The sequence below is a fragment of the Maylandia zebra genome, linkage group LG11, assembly GCF_041146795.1.
Source record: "Maylandia zebra isolate NMK-2024a linkage group LG11, Mzebra_GT3a, whole genome shotgun sequence".
Classification (NCBI taxonomy): Eukaryota; Metazoa; Chordata; class Actinopteri; order Cichliformes; family Cichlidae; genus Maylandia; species Maylandia zebra.
In genome coordinates this window covers 557,695-573,788 of record NC_135177.1, presented here as the reverse complement: position 1 = coordinate 573,788, position 16,094 = coordinate 557,695, and the positions used below count along the sequence as shown (strand labels likewise).

The following is a 16,094-nucleotide window of genomic DNA, read 5'->3' as shown; positions in this document are numbered from 1 at the left end:
CGTCCAATTTCCCATATCTACACTGTATATGAGTGTAGACTTGTATATAGGTAAAGCATGTATGGACTGTATAACGTCCAATTCCAAATGTCAACTTTTAAATAATGGAATTTAAAATAAGGTGGTAGGAACAGCAGAAGTCTAAACTTCATCCTAAACATTGTGCAGACATGGAGACGCTTTCTTCTCTCTTGTTATTTCACTTTTATTTACATGTTTGAAATAAAAAAATTTCTGTCTAAGAAAAGCTTTTCTTAGACCGAAGCTTATTTTCAGAAGCTTATTTCAGATGGAGATGAGAAGTGTAAAACGTCTCTTCTGGTCTGATCAGTCAGAATGAGCAGTTGTGTTTAAAAGTCATGTGCACGTGGACCTGCGCTCCTGGACCTGTGCATGTGGACCTTTGCCTTTGCATACACACACACACACACATTCGTACAGCAGTCTGTTCTCCTTTAAGTGCTTGCAGATACACACACACTCTGATTGATGCATTGCAGACAATTTGAGGTTCAGTGTCTTGCCAAAGGGCACTTTGTCCTGCAAACTGGATTAAACAGGAACAATCTAATGAGTTTTTGATTGGCCCACTCTACCTCCTTAGTTGCAGCCTCGTCCCCATGTATGCTGCATCTTGTTGGCTGAGGAGGAGAGTTACCATCCACACCAGTAGGGGTAATGTGTGTAATGGCAACGGCCACATTAAAGCTGTAAATGTGTTCTATGCACCATGCGTGTTTTGCTGTTATATGTGGCGTGTACACATACCACTGTTAGTGTTCAGTGTTGACATTGATAGGATGTGTTGGTTCATGGTTTTTGGGCTCACAAGCCTCTTTGCTACTTCAGCAAGTGCTTGTGGATGAAGTGATGGATTACCTCACTGTTTGCTATCTCCATCATACTCCTAGCTCTCCATCTCCCTTGTTTGTGCCCTCTTCTTTCGGCTGCTGCTCTGCAGGGAAATGAATGGACCCCCTATTTGCTGCATCTGCATATCACTCTAACGCTACCTGCCGGGAGAGTTGTTGTGCATGTGTGTGCTTCCCGAGACTCGGGAATTGATGGTGTGTGTGTTTCTGAGTGTGTCTGGCCAGGTCATTTAGTACTCTATATGCAGGCTTGGAACAGGCTGATAAGCTGTTTGCAAAAACTGGCAATTAAAAGTTGATCAGGCTGTCAATTCAAATGGAATGAAATGGAACCAGAAAGTAATTAAAAGGATGGCATGAAAATGACAACAATTATATCTCTTAGCTTCCCATTACCAATGCACACAGGAATTTAATTAGTTTAGCAGCTTATATGGGCTCATATGGTGAGCTTATACAGTAAATGCACAATAACACTAAAAGGCAGCCACCGGACACACAAACACTGATGGCTGTTGTCCATAAAGCACTTTGGCCCCTGCTTTCATATTAAACCCACACAGAGAGAGGCAACACATGTCACATGCAGATATGCTGACTTTTGAACTGGTGCTGGTGGATCATTAATGCAGTCAATGTGGGTACAATTAGTGTGCTTTAAGCAGCAGTGGATTGGTGGAATATTCCCAGACCTCCCAGTTTCCCATATGGCCATAGACTGCATATTTGCTGTGTTAATGAGCCTGTCAGTTTTTATCCTGCTCAGCAAGGTCCAGAATGGCCACCTTCAGCAGCACCGACTGTGTGCGTGCAGCGTTTTCACACAGTCTATGTGATTCTGTATAGAGACTTTTTTCTTCTTCATATGAAGCCAAAGATTGCTCATAGCCCGAGGAGCTTCATATTGGAGAAAATGTTGATTCCTGTTGGATCCAGCTGGGCTTTAAGATTGGTTCTGCCCCAGACTCAAACAGCTGCTCTCATTAGAAACTTTATTTAACCCTGCTGCTGAAAGCTTGACCACAGATGTGTGTGCTCTATATTTGCCAGCTGGGATCTGCAGAGCTCTCCCTCTATTTAAAGTGCATTTAAAGTGGGCACCTCTATTTAAAGTGCCCAATGCCGAGTGCAGCCGGGAACTTTTATTTGTGATGATGCAGACTGATTTCCAACGAAATGAAAAGTTATTGTCTTGGTCTGCATTGGTAATAAAGCGCCGTTGTCACGTGCGTGTTTTGGTGTGCGTTGGTAATAAAGCGTCGTTGTCACGTGCGTGTTTTGGTGTGCGTTGGTAATAAAGCGTCGTTGTCACGTGCGTGTTTTGGTGTGCGTTGGTAATAAAGCGTCGTTGTCACGTCCGTGTTTTGGTCTTTAGTCCTGTACTCCAAAGATGTATCTGGGGAAAGGAGAACAAATGAGCTGTTGGCACTGAATGTGTTTTATTTGAATTTCCACTTGATAAAGTCTTCTCAACTCCTGTCGGCTTAATTAACTTGGCATCTTTCCTGGCAATGTCAGTTTGACTCTTTGGCTCCAAGTCTGCTTTCTGTTGCTGTGACTTAATGTCACAATGATGAGGTCTAACTGATGGACTGTCTGTCTTAACTGCTAGCATTTCTTAGTTGACTAACAAAGTAGTGTAAAACTGAGAGAATCCAGTTTAAATCTGAGGACCAATAAATGGACAATTTCAAACGCTGTATAAACAAAAGCATCTAAAACTATTAGTGTCTTATTATTCCTCCTAGGACCTGGCGTCCACATATGTGGACATTACATTTTGGGTTGTCTAGACCAAAATACTAAATTTTGCTCGGCAAGGGCCTGATATCCACTTACAGGTCCCAATCAGTCCAAATTAAAAATGCATGCCGCGGAAGAGTTCCGGTCTGAGGAGGTTAACCCTTTAAGACCTGGCCGAAACCAGAAGTGACGCAGAAAATGTAGTTTTTTTTTTTACCTTCAGGGCCTTATAAGCCTACACTGGTGTTTTTAAAAGTTATGTTGGACTTTATGGTTTTCAGTATAGTTTCTGGGATGCTTAGAACTCAAATTGCACTGCTGAAAATAGTTTATTTTGATGCACATGCTGTTTTTTTTTTTTTTGGCAAGTTTGCATTATAATATTTATTTTCGTTTTTCCTGCAGTATATAAAAATTGGTGTATCTCAAAAATAAAACTATGAAGACACTCAAAATTTCCCGTGGTTGGAAACCGTGCAACTTTTTTGTATTTACAGTTTTGAGGGATAAGCCTCTTAAATTTCTCTCACTAAAAATATATGTAAAAAAACAAAACAAAAAAAGATTTTCGATTTATGCAGTTACTATGGGCTTAATGCATACATATTATTAAAATTTGGGCTGCACATTGTACTCAACACAGGAGATGAAAAACATTTATAGTAAAGATGTTAAGTATGACATGAAAGCAAGTTACTACAAAAAATAGATTTGCAGCATTTTTCTATAAAGATGACGCTGATGCAGCGCCATCTGGTGGCATAACAAAAAATTAGATTGAATGACCAATACATCTGGTACCAACCAGTGACGAGTAGTCGACCAGCCGCACACATCTGTACTGTTACCAGCTTAGCTTAATACTATGATTGTTTCTGGTCATCCGAAGAACGTCCTGCCACCATGTGATGAATGTTTACGTGGGGCTGAACACTCGACGTTTATAACACAGTTTTAGCACCTCGTGATAGACTTGGTTAATTTGAACTGAGAGTCAAATATTATAATATTCAGACACATGTGGATAAGTATGCTCTGTGTGTGTGTGTGGTCGTTCTATGGCACACAGCTTGTTTACATGAGATTAGATTTAATTGTATGACCTAAACTTGAGGAAACAATTTCAAACTTTATGTAGAAAACAGGAAACTAAACTCGGTGCAGGTCACCCAGTTAAAGAGCCGGTATGACAGTAGAGTTCACCGCTTCTGCTTATAGTCAAACCAACACGACAACTTTCATATATGAAAAATGTGATTGGAGGCTTTGATCGACAGCAGGTTGTGATGATTGGCCAAAGTCACTAACCTCCATTACTATAATAGTTTTACATCCATTTTGTCATTAAACAAATGAAAATCTCTGCATGCCAAACTTTAAAATACCGCCCCTTCTGGTCTGACGTGCTCGGACCACGTCGTGTCCAGCTCTCGGTCCAGTCTCCGCCTGCTACAGTTCTTAATGAGGAAGACAAAGCAGGCCTGCTTGTTTGTTACAGCTGGCTAATGCACACTGCATTTTATAGTAACTACCTCCCCACAACGTTGGTATCACACCCTTGAGATATGCTATGGCAGGCACAGCTGGATCTCCAATTGGAAGATGGCGTGCATACATTAACATAACAATGTATCTGCAGAGGTTTTAAAGAGAGAATAAAAGCACTAAAGATTTTCAAAGATCATTAAATTATGACAACTTTGTGTTTACAACATGTAAGCTTTACCTCAAGGTGAATACTGGGGCGGGCATGCATTTGCATTAATTAGCATCTTTAAGAAGTGTGGGGACAGTGCCGTTTCATTACAACAGAAGAAGTCGATAAATCAAAAAGAGGACTGGGCGCTGGAGTGATCGTTAAGGGTCTGTGGTGGTCACAGAGCCACAGGACGGAGTGCGAGGGTGCTCTCCTAAAGCTTAGTGGTTGGTAATTATAAAGTGAATATTCATAAGTCAGAGTGCAGTGTGCTGGTGCAATAAGACTGAGAACACCATTCAGTTACTGTACTTCTCACTTTGATGAAAATGTGTTTTCCAACACAAACACTTACCTTTACTACTGGGGTCATGGAGGGAGGAGTTTCATTTTACATCTGTATAAACACAGGGTCTTAGCTGCACTCCTCCGAACAGATTCCTCTGATGTTGCTCCTGAAATCTGCTGGAGCCACTCAGGTAACCATACCTGTCACTGCTCATTTTACCATTGGGACCACTGGGGACCTTCCACACCTGCTCCGCTTCAGCCCCCAGTACCACTTCCTGATGTTCCCGGAGGATTCCCACAGATGTCACTGCTGTGGTCTTCTGTTCCTTGTCAAACACCGCTGTCTTGTTGGTTGGCCAGTATCTGCTTTTTTCTGGGCCACAGGACCTTGGCCTTCAGATGTGTCTCCCAGCAGGAGTTTGGGACTAGTGCTCAGGTTGGTCCTCCTGGTCTTGCAGTCCTGGTGTACTGGTCTATGAACCAGTAGCTGGTGCTTCTGAGCTGCACTGATGCACTCACTCATATGTGCCTACTCAGCTTGGCTGCTTTGATGGCTAAGGGCGAAGCGTCCCTGTGGTGGAGAGGGAGATAATCATCTGGCAGTTTGGGGTTTCTGCGCTCTGAGGTTGACCTCCACTTAAGATAAATGTCAAAGGTCAACTTTTTGGAAAATTACGTAGAATTTTCAAATTTATACCAGGAGGGTTAGCAGAGACGGCCGCAGTATTGTTGAATCTTACATTTTCTTCCAGGCTGTGGCACATTTGCTGTGATCAGTGTTGGGATGGTTACTTTAAAATGTGTTCCATTACAGATTACAGATTACATGCCCCAAAATGTATTTTGTAACGTATTCTGTTACGTTACTCAATGAGAGTAACGTATTCTGAATACTTTGGATTACTTAATATATTATCATGCTTTTTTACAACTACATGAATGTCCTATTTACAAATATTTCTTCACGTCATGAATTAAAGCAAACTATTTATTCACACTGGACAGCTATTTGCTTGCACTTGTATTTATTGTTTAGTAAATAGATATATATGGAAAGCCTGTGATAGACCAGCACAGTCAGCTTTTTGCCCTATCACAGCTGGGATAGGCTCCGTGTCCAGCTGGGCTCTGGTAGCGCACACTGACCAGTGAAATCACCGATGTTTGTGCTCATAAATTAAGGCGTTATTTATGGTGATGATATTATTATGTTAATTAGTCCCGGTTAGTAACTCTGGCCCAAAATGTCCAAGCTGTCACACGTAAGCATTCACAGCTATACCGGTGTCCTCATCACAAGCCTGTGGGCCCCCACCCTACCTCGCTGAAACCTCAGCCACTTACTGCTTCCAGCTTAAGTGGGCTCTAATAAAGTTGCTCTTTGATGCATTAATAACTTCTTCCCTTCTGGGCTGCGGGGCCAACTTCCGAACAGCACTCTGCATATCCTTGCCTGACATGCACATCTTTAATTATTTCTTTCTGTGAGGGTTGGATTGAAACGAGGGGAACAGGAAAGTGATGACATATTTCTAATGAATCCTTGAAAAAATAATACTGCTGTCTAAGCTTAAGGCATCCTGAAGAAGCCTTAGTGAGAGAAGTGGAGCACAGAAGAAAGGAGGAGCACTCCAAGTTTTATTATCTGTACTGGTCAGCTGGCTCAATGAGAACTTAGAATGAGAATTATGTTATTAGAAGTCTATCATTCTATATTATAATTATGCAAATAGAATTCTATAATTCCATTTCAATTCTATTTAATTCTATTTTATTTATACAGCACCAACAACAGCAGTCGCCTCAAGGTGCTTTATAATGTAAGGTAGAATAATACACAATAATACATCCAGAGAACAATCAAATGACCCCCTGTGAGCAAGCACTTTGGTGACGTGGCAAGGAAACGTCCTCAACATCACCCAGCCATCCTGTTTCCCCGGCTGCTTGGGGCAGGCTCCCGGGGGCCAGCTAGCGGGGCCTATGCTGCCTTCGGCTGCACCAGCTACAGGGGCCTGGCTAGCTTCAGGTGTATCAATTCAGTAATCCTGGCCTCCAGAGCTGCAAATATGCTACATTTATTACAGGTATCATTACTGCTAAAGGAGGCCGAGGAGTAACTAGCATCTGACATCAGTCTGCCCCAGAGCAGCTGTGGCTACACCTGTAGCTGCCTCCACCAGTGAGTGAATGTGAGAGTGAATGAATAGTGGAATTGTAAAGCTCTTTGAGGGTCTCGAAAAGCGCTATATAGATGCAGTCCATCATCATTATTATTATTATTATTATTATTATTATTACAATGAGAAGGAAAGTGCAGGAGGGACAGGTGAAGAGGCCATGCTGCTAGCCAGTCGGCTACGAGCTAAGCTAAGCTAGTGAAACAGTAAAGTTAGGGAGTGAGTACACAGAGAGTGTGCTTCGGATGAAGCACGTGAGGATTATACTATGAAATAAGAAGTTATTTATACACAAAAACACCACTGTGTGTTGGAACAGGAAGTGACACTCCACTACAGAGAGAGACAACACCAAGTCACCATGTCACACATCACATGACCTCTTTTTTATTCTCATACACATCACCTGCCTCCTGCTGTGGATCAACATCAGAGAAACATTTAAAAGTTTCATCATCTGATGAAAGCGCATATCGATTGTTTGCACCTCAGTCTCAGTAACCATCATGTAAGTCAGTCTTCATGTTATTGTACCTGAGTTAAATTTGTTTCCACAGTCCTTACACCACTCTCTTTTCCACACTGAGTGGAAATGTATTTGTATCTGTGAGTGAAAACACAAACTGTAGATGAGAAGTATTGTGTTCACAATGCTTTCATACAGGATCTGAGATGCTGTCAGTGTGTCGTCACGTCCCTGTGCGAGTCAGGGACAGTGGCTTTTACGCCCTATGATAATCTCATTTGCACTTCATAACCGTGTTTCTGTTTTCAGGAAGCATTCTCACTGCTGACAGTAACCCACAGGCTGAGCACTCTTTATCACTCTCAGCTTAAAGTCACTGTTTAAAATCATTATTATTGTGTGTGTGTAAAATGTGTGCGTGTGTTTGTTCTTTCAAAAGTCGCATCCATGAGAGGAAACAGTTTTATTCACATTTCTCATGGTTGCTTTTCTAGAAGGAAAAGCCTCACCTGTGTGTAGTGTGTGTGTGTGTGTGTGTTTGTACTGTGTGTGTGTGTGTTTGTACTGTGTGTGTGTGTGTTTGTACTGTGTGTGTGTGTGTGTGTGTGTGTGTGTGTACTGTGTGTGTGTGTGTTTGTACTGTGTGTGTGTGTGTGTGTGTGTGTGTGTGTACTGTGTGTGTGTGTGTTTGTACTGTGTGTGTGTGTGTGTGTGTGTGTGTGTACTGTGTGTGTGTGTGTTTGTACTGTGTGTGTGTGTGTGTGTGTGTGTGTGTGTACTGTGTGTGTGTGTGTTTGTACTGTGTGTGTGTGTGTACTGTGTGTGTGTGTGTTTGTACTGTGTGTGTGTGTGTACTGTGTGTGTGTGTGTGTGCGTGTGTGTGTGTGTTTGTACTGTGTGTGTGTGTGTGTGTGTGTGTGTGTGTGTTTGTACTGTGTGTGTGTGTGTGTGTGTGTGTGTGTGTGTTTGTACTGTGTGTGTGTGTGTGTGTGTGTGTGTGTTTGTACTGTGTGTGTGTGTGTGTTTGTACTGTGTGTGTGTGTGTGTGTTTGTACTGTGTGTGTGTGTACTGTGTGTGTGTGTGTGTGTGTGTGTGTGTGTGTGTTTGTACTGTGTGTGTGTGTGTGTGTGTGTGTTTGTACTGTGTGTGTGTGTGTGTGTGTGTGTGTGTGTGTGTGTGTGTGTGTGTGTTTGTACTGTGTGTGTGTGTGTGTGTGTGTGTGTGTGTGTGTGTTTGTACTGTGTGTGTGTGTGTGTTTGTACTGTGTGTGTGTGTGTGTTTGTACTGTGTGTGTGTGTTTGTACTGTGTGTGTGTGTGTGTTTGTACTGTGTGTGTGTTTGTACTGTGTGTGTGTGTGTGTGTGTGTGTGTGTGTTTGTACTGTGTGTGTGTGTGTGTGTGTGTGTGTGTGTGTGTGTGTGTGTGTTTGTACTGTGTGTGTGTGTACTGTGTGTGTGTGTGTGTGTGTGTGTTTGTACTGTGTGTGTGTGTGTGTGTGTGTGTTTGTACTGTGTGTGTGTGTGTGTGTGTGTGTGTGTGTGTGTGTGTTTGTACTGTGTGTGTGTGTGTGTGTGTGTTTGTACTGTGTGTGTGTGTGTGTGTGTGTGTGTGTGTGTGTGTGTGTGTGTGTGTGTTTGTACTGTGTGTGTGTGTGTGTGTGTGTGTGTGTGTTTGTACTGTGTGTGTGTGTGTGTGTGTGTGTGTGTTTGTACTGTGTGTGTGTGTGTGTGTTTGTACTGTGTGTGTGTGTGTGTGTGTGTGTGTGTGTTTGTACTGTGTGTGTGTGTGTTTGTACTGTGTGTGTGTTTGTTTGTACTGTGTGTGTGTTTGTACTGTGTGTGTGTGTGTGTGTGTGTGTGTTTGTACTGTGTGTGTGTGTGTGTTTGTACTGTGTGTGTTTGTACTGTGTGTGTGTGTGTGTGTTTGTACTGTGTGTGTGTGTTTGTACTGTGTGTGTGTGTGTGTGTTTGTACTGTGTGTGTGTGTGTGTGTGTGTGTGTGTGTGTGTGTGTTTGTACTGTGTGTGTGTGTGTGTGTGTGTGTTTGTGTGTGTGTGTTTGTACTGTGTGTGTGTGTGTGTGTGTGTGTGTGTGTGTGTGTGTGTGTGTGTGTGTGTGTGTTTGTACTGTGTGTGTGTGTGTGTGGCACCACCTGTCCTTCACAGTGGGCGTTTCCGTCCTTATCAGAGGCAGTGTAGATTGAGGGCCATCACCCACACTCTGTTGCCATGGTGAAGGCGGACAGAGGCCAGGTTGAGTGGCAGCTCGTCTCAGCACTCGTCCTCCTTCATGCTTTTTAATTTTCCAGTTTGTGTTCACACTGAGTCACTGACACGGGCTGTAACTGATCACCTGTCTGTACTGCATGTCAGGAGTCTGCAGCATGTTTCTGTCATAAAAAATGCAGTTGCCAGCGACTGCACTGAATAGTTGGCATTGGCCCAGATCTAGTTGCCAAGGGCAACCCGTCCTGAGCTGCGTCAGTGCCTACCAGGGTTTGTTGTACAGGTACGGCCCTAAGTCTTTATTTAGTTTAACGGCACAACCAGAATCTGCTCAGTTTATCTGAACCCAAAATACCACAAGAATCACAGTCACAGCCACAGTGGGGGTCATCACAGTGGGCGGGATTCAAATAGCCTGCCTTTTATTTAGCAGAAAGGAGCGTGTTGACCTGCAGAATTAGTCAGTGCGCATGCATTATGAATTCAGATTTTAACATTAAATATACATGGGTGTTGCCAGTTTGATGGAGAATATGTGTACGGTGGTTTTGTGCTGACAGTAGAAAAGCAATGTCTTCTGGCACACGCGGTGCCCGTCAGTCAGAACGCCACGTCTCAGATTCATGGCCTGCATATGCAGAAGCTTCACGTCTGCACAGATGTGATGGAACAAGTGCAGCACAGTGATTCTGTTGGTCTCTTCAGAATAAATGACAAACGACATCAGTGATAACTGACATCAGTGGCTTCAGACAGGAATTAGCAGCATTATTGCTTTATTATTACTCAGCCACATGGATCATGTTGATGCATGGATAGAAATTCAATGTAACCTGACCATGTTATATCTAAACATGGGCAGCACCTCATCAGTCAGTGTGCTAACATTTTATTGAAAATAGAAAGTTCAGAAGTATTCACACCGTGTGTGTGAAAGTCCTGCGAGCTTCACTGCAGCCAGGTCAGACTGCACAGGCCAACCTTAGCCTCTGTGCTTCAGTGTGTTAGTGAGTCCCAGTACAGCTTATAGTCCCAGTACAGCTTATAGTCCCAGTACAGCATATAGTCCCAGTACAGCATATAGTCCCAGTACAGCTTATAGTCCCAGTACAGCATATAGTCCCAGTACAGCATATAGTCCCAGTACAGCATATAGTCCCAGTACAGCTTATAGTCCCAGTACAGCTTATAGTCCCAGTACAGCATATAGTCCCAGTACAGCTTATAGTCCCAGTACAGCTTATAGTCCCAGTACAGCATATAGTCCCAGTACAGCATATAGTCCCAGTACAGCATATAGTCCCAGTACAGCTTATAGTCCCAGTACAGCTTATAGTCCCAGTACAGCATATAGTCCCAGTACAGCATATAGTCCCAGTACAGCTTATAGTCCCAGTACAGCTTATAGTCCCAGTACAGCTTATAGTCCCAGTACAGCATATAGTCCCAGTACAGCATATAGTCCCAGTACAGTTTATAGTCCCAGTACAGTTTATAGTCCCAGTACAGTTTATAGTCCCAGTACAGCATATAGTCCCAGTACAGCATATAGTCCCAGTACAGCTTATAGTCCCAGTACAGTTTATAGTCCCAGTACAGCTTATAGTCCCAGTACAGTTTATAGTCCCAGTACAGCATATAGTCCCAGTACAGCATATAGTCCCAGTACAGCTTATAGTCCCAGTATAAGTGTCATGGTGAAGACTTCCCTCCCTCCTCTCCTGTGCCAGTGTTTCAAAGGTGCTTATCACTAATCCTTATTTGTTACAAAGTGATAAAATGATACACTGACTGTTAGCGTCTACATTCCTGTTGCATATCAAAGGGTGGGAGCTTGTGTGTGAGGGGGGCAGGGGGCGGGACCTCATATGTCCACACCCACTACAGCACACATGTGGGTTGCAAATACATCTCCTGTGTCTGTGGTCCTTTGGTGTTTGTTTGACAGACACTCTGTGCGCTGACACGGGTCGGTCACAAAGTAACAGCACTGCTGATCACACATATTCGAACACGTGGTTTTCAGGGGTCATAATTCTGTGTGCTTGTCTTATTTCCACAGATTGGGCAGCTGGTGTTCAAGGGCATGAAGCGCCTGAACAGGATTCAGTCCATAGTGTTCGAGACGGCCTACAACACCAATGAGAACCTCCTGATCTGTGCTCCAACCGGTGCTGGCAAGACCAACATCGCCATGCTGACAGTTCTCCATGAAATCCGTCAGCACTTGCAGCCCGGTGGCGTCATTAAGAAAGATGAATTCAAGGTGCGATGCACACATCAGCTACACTTATTAGTGCTGTTTATGCTGAAACGGCTGTAGTGTACTGATCTGTCAAGGAAAGATGTCTTTGTGATAACTGCTTCCTGTTTGTAGTGTCACTCCGGCTCGGAGCCTTTGAACACGAGTCCTGGAGATTCAGTTTGCTCCCTGGTGAAGTTTCACACAAGCCCTGCAGGGATTCAGATCACTCGCTGAGATTTCAGGCAGGGAGTTAATAGGACTGCTCTGATAGGTTGAAGTCAAGGGGAGCTGGAGTCATGGGACTTCCTTTAAGATGCTTAGTTTGTTCGGTTGATTTGAACAGTTTGCGTGTTGTTTCACTCCAGTAATGACGTTTCCCTGGATTGTCTTGTGAGTCTGAAAGGATCTACAGCACTGATGATGCTAAATACTAAAGCAGTCAGTGTAACGGTACCATCTCATGCTGTCACTGCTGAGAAGGAAACGAACGACAAGCATCAACAGACAGGAAGTGTAAGGGGAGAGCGGTGGGCTGCTGGCACCGCCCACCAAACCATTACTCTGATAGGTACCAAAGCAGGTTCAGGGGTGTAGTTCTGACTTTGGGTCGAGTGTCCCCTTAACTCTTGTGAGAAGTGTACGTTATTACAATCAGCCAATGGCATTTCAGGGATGGAAAACTGCAGCACTTTGAGTTTCCTGCCTACAGCTGTTACAGTTCACATCTACTGAGGGACTAAGTGTAACTTTGCCACATGTGACAGAGATGTGATGTTTCATAAAACAGCCTTTGTATTAAAGGTTGATGCTAAATGCCTTTTAAACATGTTCATTCACAGAAACGAGCCTGCATTTAATGTGGGCGGAGCTAATCGGCCTGCATGTTCACACACCCGACACGGTTTATGTGTATGAATGCGTCTGTGCTGAGCAAAGACAACGTAGTCTCTGCTGTTTTCTTCAGAGGCTGAAGCTGAGCCGATGACTGAGTGATGATCTGTTATCAAATTTGATTGGTGAATAATGATGACCTCATTATTATGATCAGCTGTTCATGAATGTGTGCGCTGTAAAGCCACGCGGCGCTCGTCCACCCAGTCTCTGTAGTTCATCTGTCAGTGCTGGGTTAGAAAAGCAGAAGATCGCGGTGGTCAAAATGACAAATAGCAACAGTTGGAAACAGACTCTGAAACACTGGCAGTGCTGACAGCTTGGTCTAAAAGCACTGGTCTTAAACCCAGTGTCAGATCCACACACACATCAATAACGCAGACAGTCTTTGTTCTGTATAAAAGCTCGTACACTGACAAACACCAGCAGTGACAAAAGCTGCTTTTCATACATCACCATTACATTTTATCCATGCGAGCGCTGTGACATTTCACAATAAACTGATTTGTGCTGGTAGCTGGGGAACAAATGATGCTGCCCCTCTTTGCTCATTTATCACCACAGTGTCCTTTCAGCCCCGTCTACAACCTTGCTCCACTCTCTCTCCTCCACTCACATTCATTTCCACGCCGCTCTCTCTGTAGATCGTATATGTGGCTCCCATGAAAGCCTTGGCGGCTGAGATGACGAACTACTTTGGTAAGCGGCTGGAGCCACTGGGCATCACTGTGAAAGAACTCACTGGAGACATGCAGCTTACCAAAGGAGAGATCCTTCGAACACAGGTACACACACACACACACACACACACACACACACACACACACACACAGCTCACTACACAAAACAAGCTAACTCTGCCTGCTACCCTTACACGTCCTCTAGCACTCCAGCTGGATCGGGTTAGGACATCGTCCTTAGAGTGAATCTGTACACACTGAGCTTATTACTCACCTGTAAATCTGATCATCATCACATGTGCAGGTCATGGGTGAAAGCACGCTGTGTAACAGAGCACAGTGAGCGTTCATATCTGTTATTGTTATGGTCACTGTGTGTGTGTGTGTGTGTGTGTGTGCGTGTGTGTGCGTGTGTGTGCGTGTGTGTGTGCGTGTGTGTGTGTGTGTGTGTGTGCGTGTGTGTGTGTGTGTGTGTGTGTGACAAAGTCTGACATTGAAAGGATTTTAAAAGGTGGCTCATACACACATGTAACAATGTTACACTGACGGTCCAGGTTCAGGGCTGCACTGTGGATTTAGGTTGAGGGGTGTTGGATGAACCCTGTGCTGTAAAGTCAGGCTGTACTCAGACACACTCTCCTGCTGATGGTGGGATATGTAGGCAGAACTCAGATCTAAAACAAGAACATTGGTCCAGTAACACTCTGCGTGTCAAATAAATAAATAAGACTCGTTTTTAATTTGGTCAAATGTTGCTTCAAGATCATCTCCTCGTGCACCTCTGTCGGCGTGCACGTTACACAGTCCTGCTCTGTCGCTGTGCTTTTGCCTCTCGTATAAAGGTGTTCTCATTTACTCATTTTGGAGACACATAGGTGATGTGGGGAGGCAGATCTGGTGAATAATGCAGGTGCTGAGTAGTGAAAATGCTGAGGGTGGATGGATGAATGATCGGTGTCATCCATCCACCCTCCCTCCACTTATCCTCATCAGGGTCACAGGGGGCTGGATCTGTCCCGGGCAGCGGTCAGCAGTCACGGCCAGCACACAGACAGACACACATGTGAACTTGCATTCACACCTCTGGGCAATATGAACCCATTCAGTATCCTAACCCCACTAACTGCATGTCTTTGGATTATGGGAGGAAGCTGGAGTATAGTCTGATCAGGCAAAGCATCATGACTACCTGCTAAATCGTGCTAAGCTGTGAGGCGGGGCTTCCACAGATCAGGCGTGTCTGTCCAGCACAGGAGGCCAAGTCAAAGCCAGCTTGTTGTTGTGCTCCTCAAAGTGTTCCTGAACCGTCTTTGCTTTGTGGCAGGAAGCTTAATCCTTCAGTGTGCTGAGAGAGGCCCCAGCATCAGGGAGTGCAGGGGGTTAGTGGTTTGCTACAGAGACGGTGAACCCATGCTGTCATGCTAAACTGCTAGCAAGTTTCCCAGTGAGTTTAAGCTACACTGATGCTATTCTATGTTTTTCATGATTCTAGTTAAACCTGTTGCTTGTTCACCACCTGTATTTAGACCTCTGTGTGAATACAGATGCAATGTAGCAAGAAAGCCAGAGATGAGTCTGTGTCTCAGCATTTACAAGTGTTGAAGCCAAATGCTTTGTTATTGTGCAGCGTACGTCAGCCTGCTCGCCTGTGTTCAGCCGGTCTGTGCACCACCACGCTGTGCTGTTAGTGAACGAGCAGCAGACAGCAGGGTGCACTGTCTGTTTAAATACAGAACTGACCCATACAAATGCAGTTTAACTGCTGTTTGTTATGAATATGGCAGACGCTGTGTCCTGGACTACATGCAGGAAACAGCCGGTGTGAATAATGACGCATGTTCACTTCTTAAGCTGAATTTCATGTTTAGTAAGTTTAATAAGTGAAATGCTGGTGGCATTTTAATTGTAATGTTTCTTTAGGTTAAAGAGGATGAAGCCAAAGAAAAGATGATGATGAGAGAGTTTAGTCCTGTGGCTGTGAGAGACGTCGAGGCTGTTGGACCTGAACGACACTTGGAGCGGGAACACTGGGAAAACCTGCATATCTGTTAAATCCAAAGGAGTTGGATTTAACAGATCGCACAGCTCAGATTTACCCTTCATAAGTCTCATGGGACTTATGAGCACAAAGTGTGTGTGTGTCTGAAATGAGGCCAATTCCAGCTAATCTGAAGGTGTTTTAAAACTGCATTTCCATCAGGTCATATGATGAGATTACACAAAGAGAATGATTAGTCAGATTCAGAGCAGCTCTGCAGCACTGCTTCACTTTGAGCTCTCTCTAATGCCTCCGTTTCACCGGCTTATTTGTCGTGCATTTGCACAAAGTGTTGAGTGCAGAGCTGAATCCACGGTTAGTGGGCCCGAGTGATGTCATGCTCTGTAACCTTGGTTTGTTGCGTCTCCCCTCGGTCCCATCGCTCCTTTCATCGCACACCTTTGATGTTGATAGCAGAGTGGGCTTTCTGCCGGGACAGTGTAAGGACGGGAAGCAAATACTTCTAAGAACTTGTGCTTTATGAAACTTGCATGTTGTGCCCTTTGACCTTTATCGGGATCATTACACAACCATCGTCAAAAGCAGCACATCAGGTAAAAGAAGGAAAATCACCACTGTCGTACTGGATCAGGATGTCCTGGATCTCCTTCTCAGAGGCCTCATCCACATCCTTCTGGTAGTATGCAAGCAGGGCTGTGGACATGGCTGGTGTAGATCTGTGCGGTGCCACGCTCCGCAGCACTGGCTCCAGAAGCTTGTTCTGGAGCGTAGCAGGCTCCACCCTCTCCTCAGGTCTGCCGTTCACC

General features: G+C 44.3%; 1 protein-coding gene across 9 annotated transcripts in view; it reads left to right on the top strand.

Annotated features, from left to right (window-relative positions):
- ascc3 (activating signal cointegrator 1 complex subunit 3) overlaps positions 1-16,094 on the top strand; it is a 149,186-nt gene that overhangs the window by 53,950 nt on the left and 79,142 nt on the right. For all 9 annotated transcript variants that reach the window (XM_076889658.1, XM_076889656.1, XM_076889661.1 and 6 more), the window contains 2 exons: positions 11,536-11,739; positions 13,254-13,394. In XM_076889658.1, the coding sequence (XP_076745773.1) occupies positions 11,536-11,739; positions 13,254-13,394 (345 nt within the window). The remainder of the gene's footprint in view (positions 1-11,535; positions 11,740-13,253; positions 13,395-16,094) is intronic.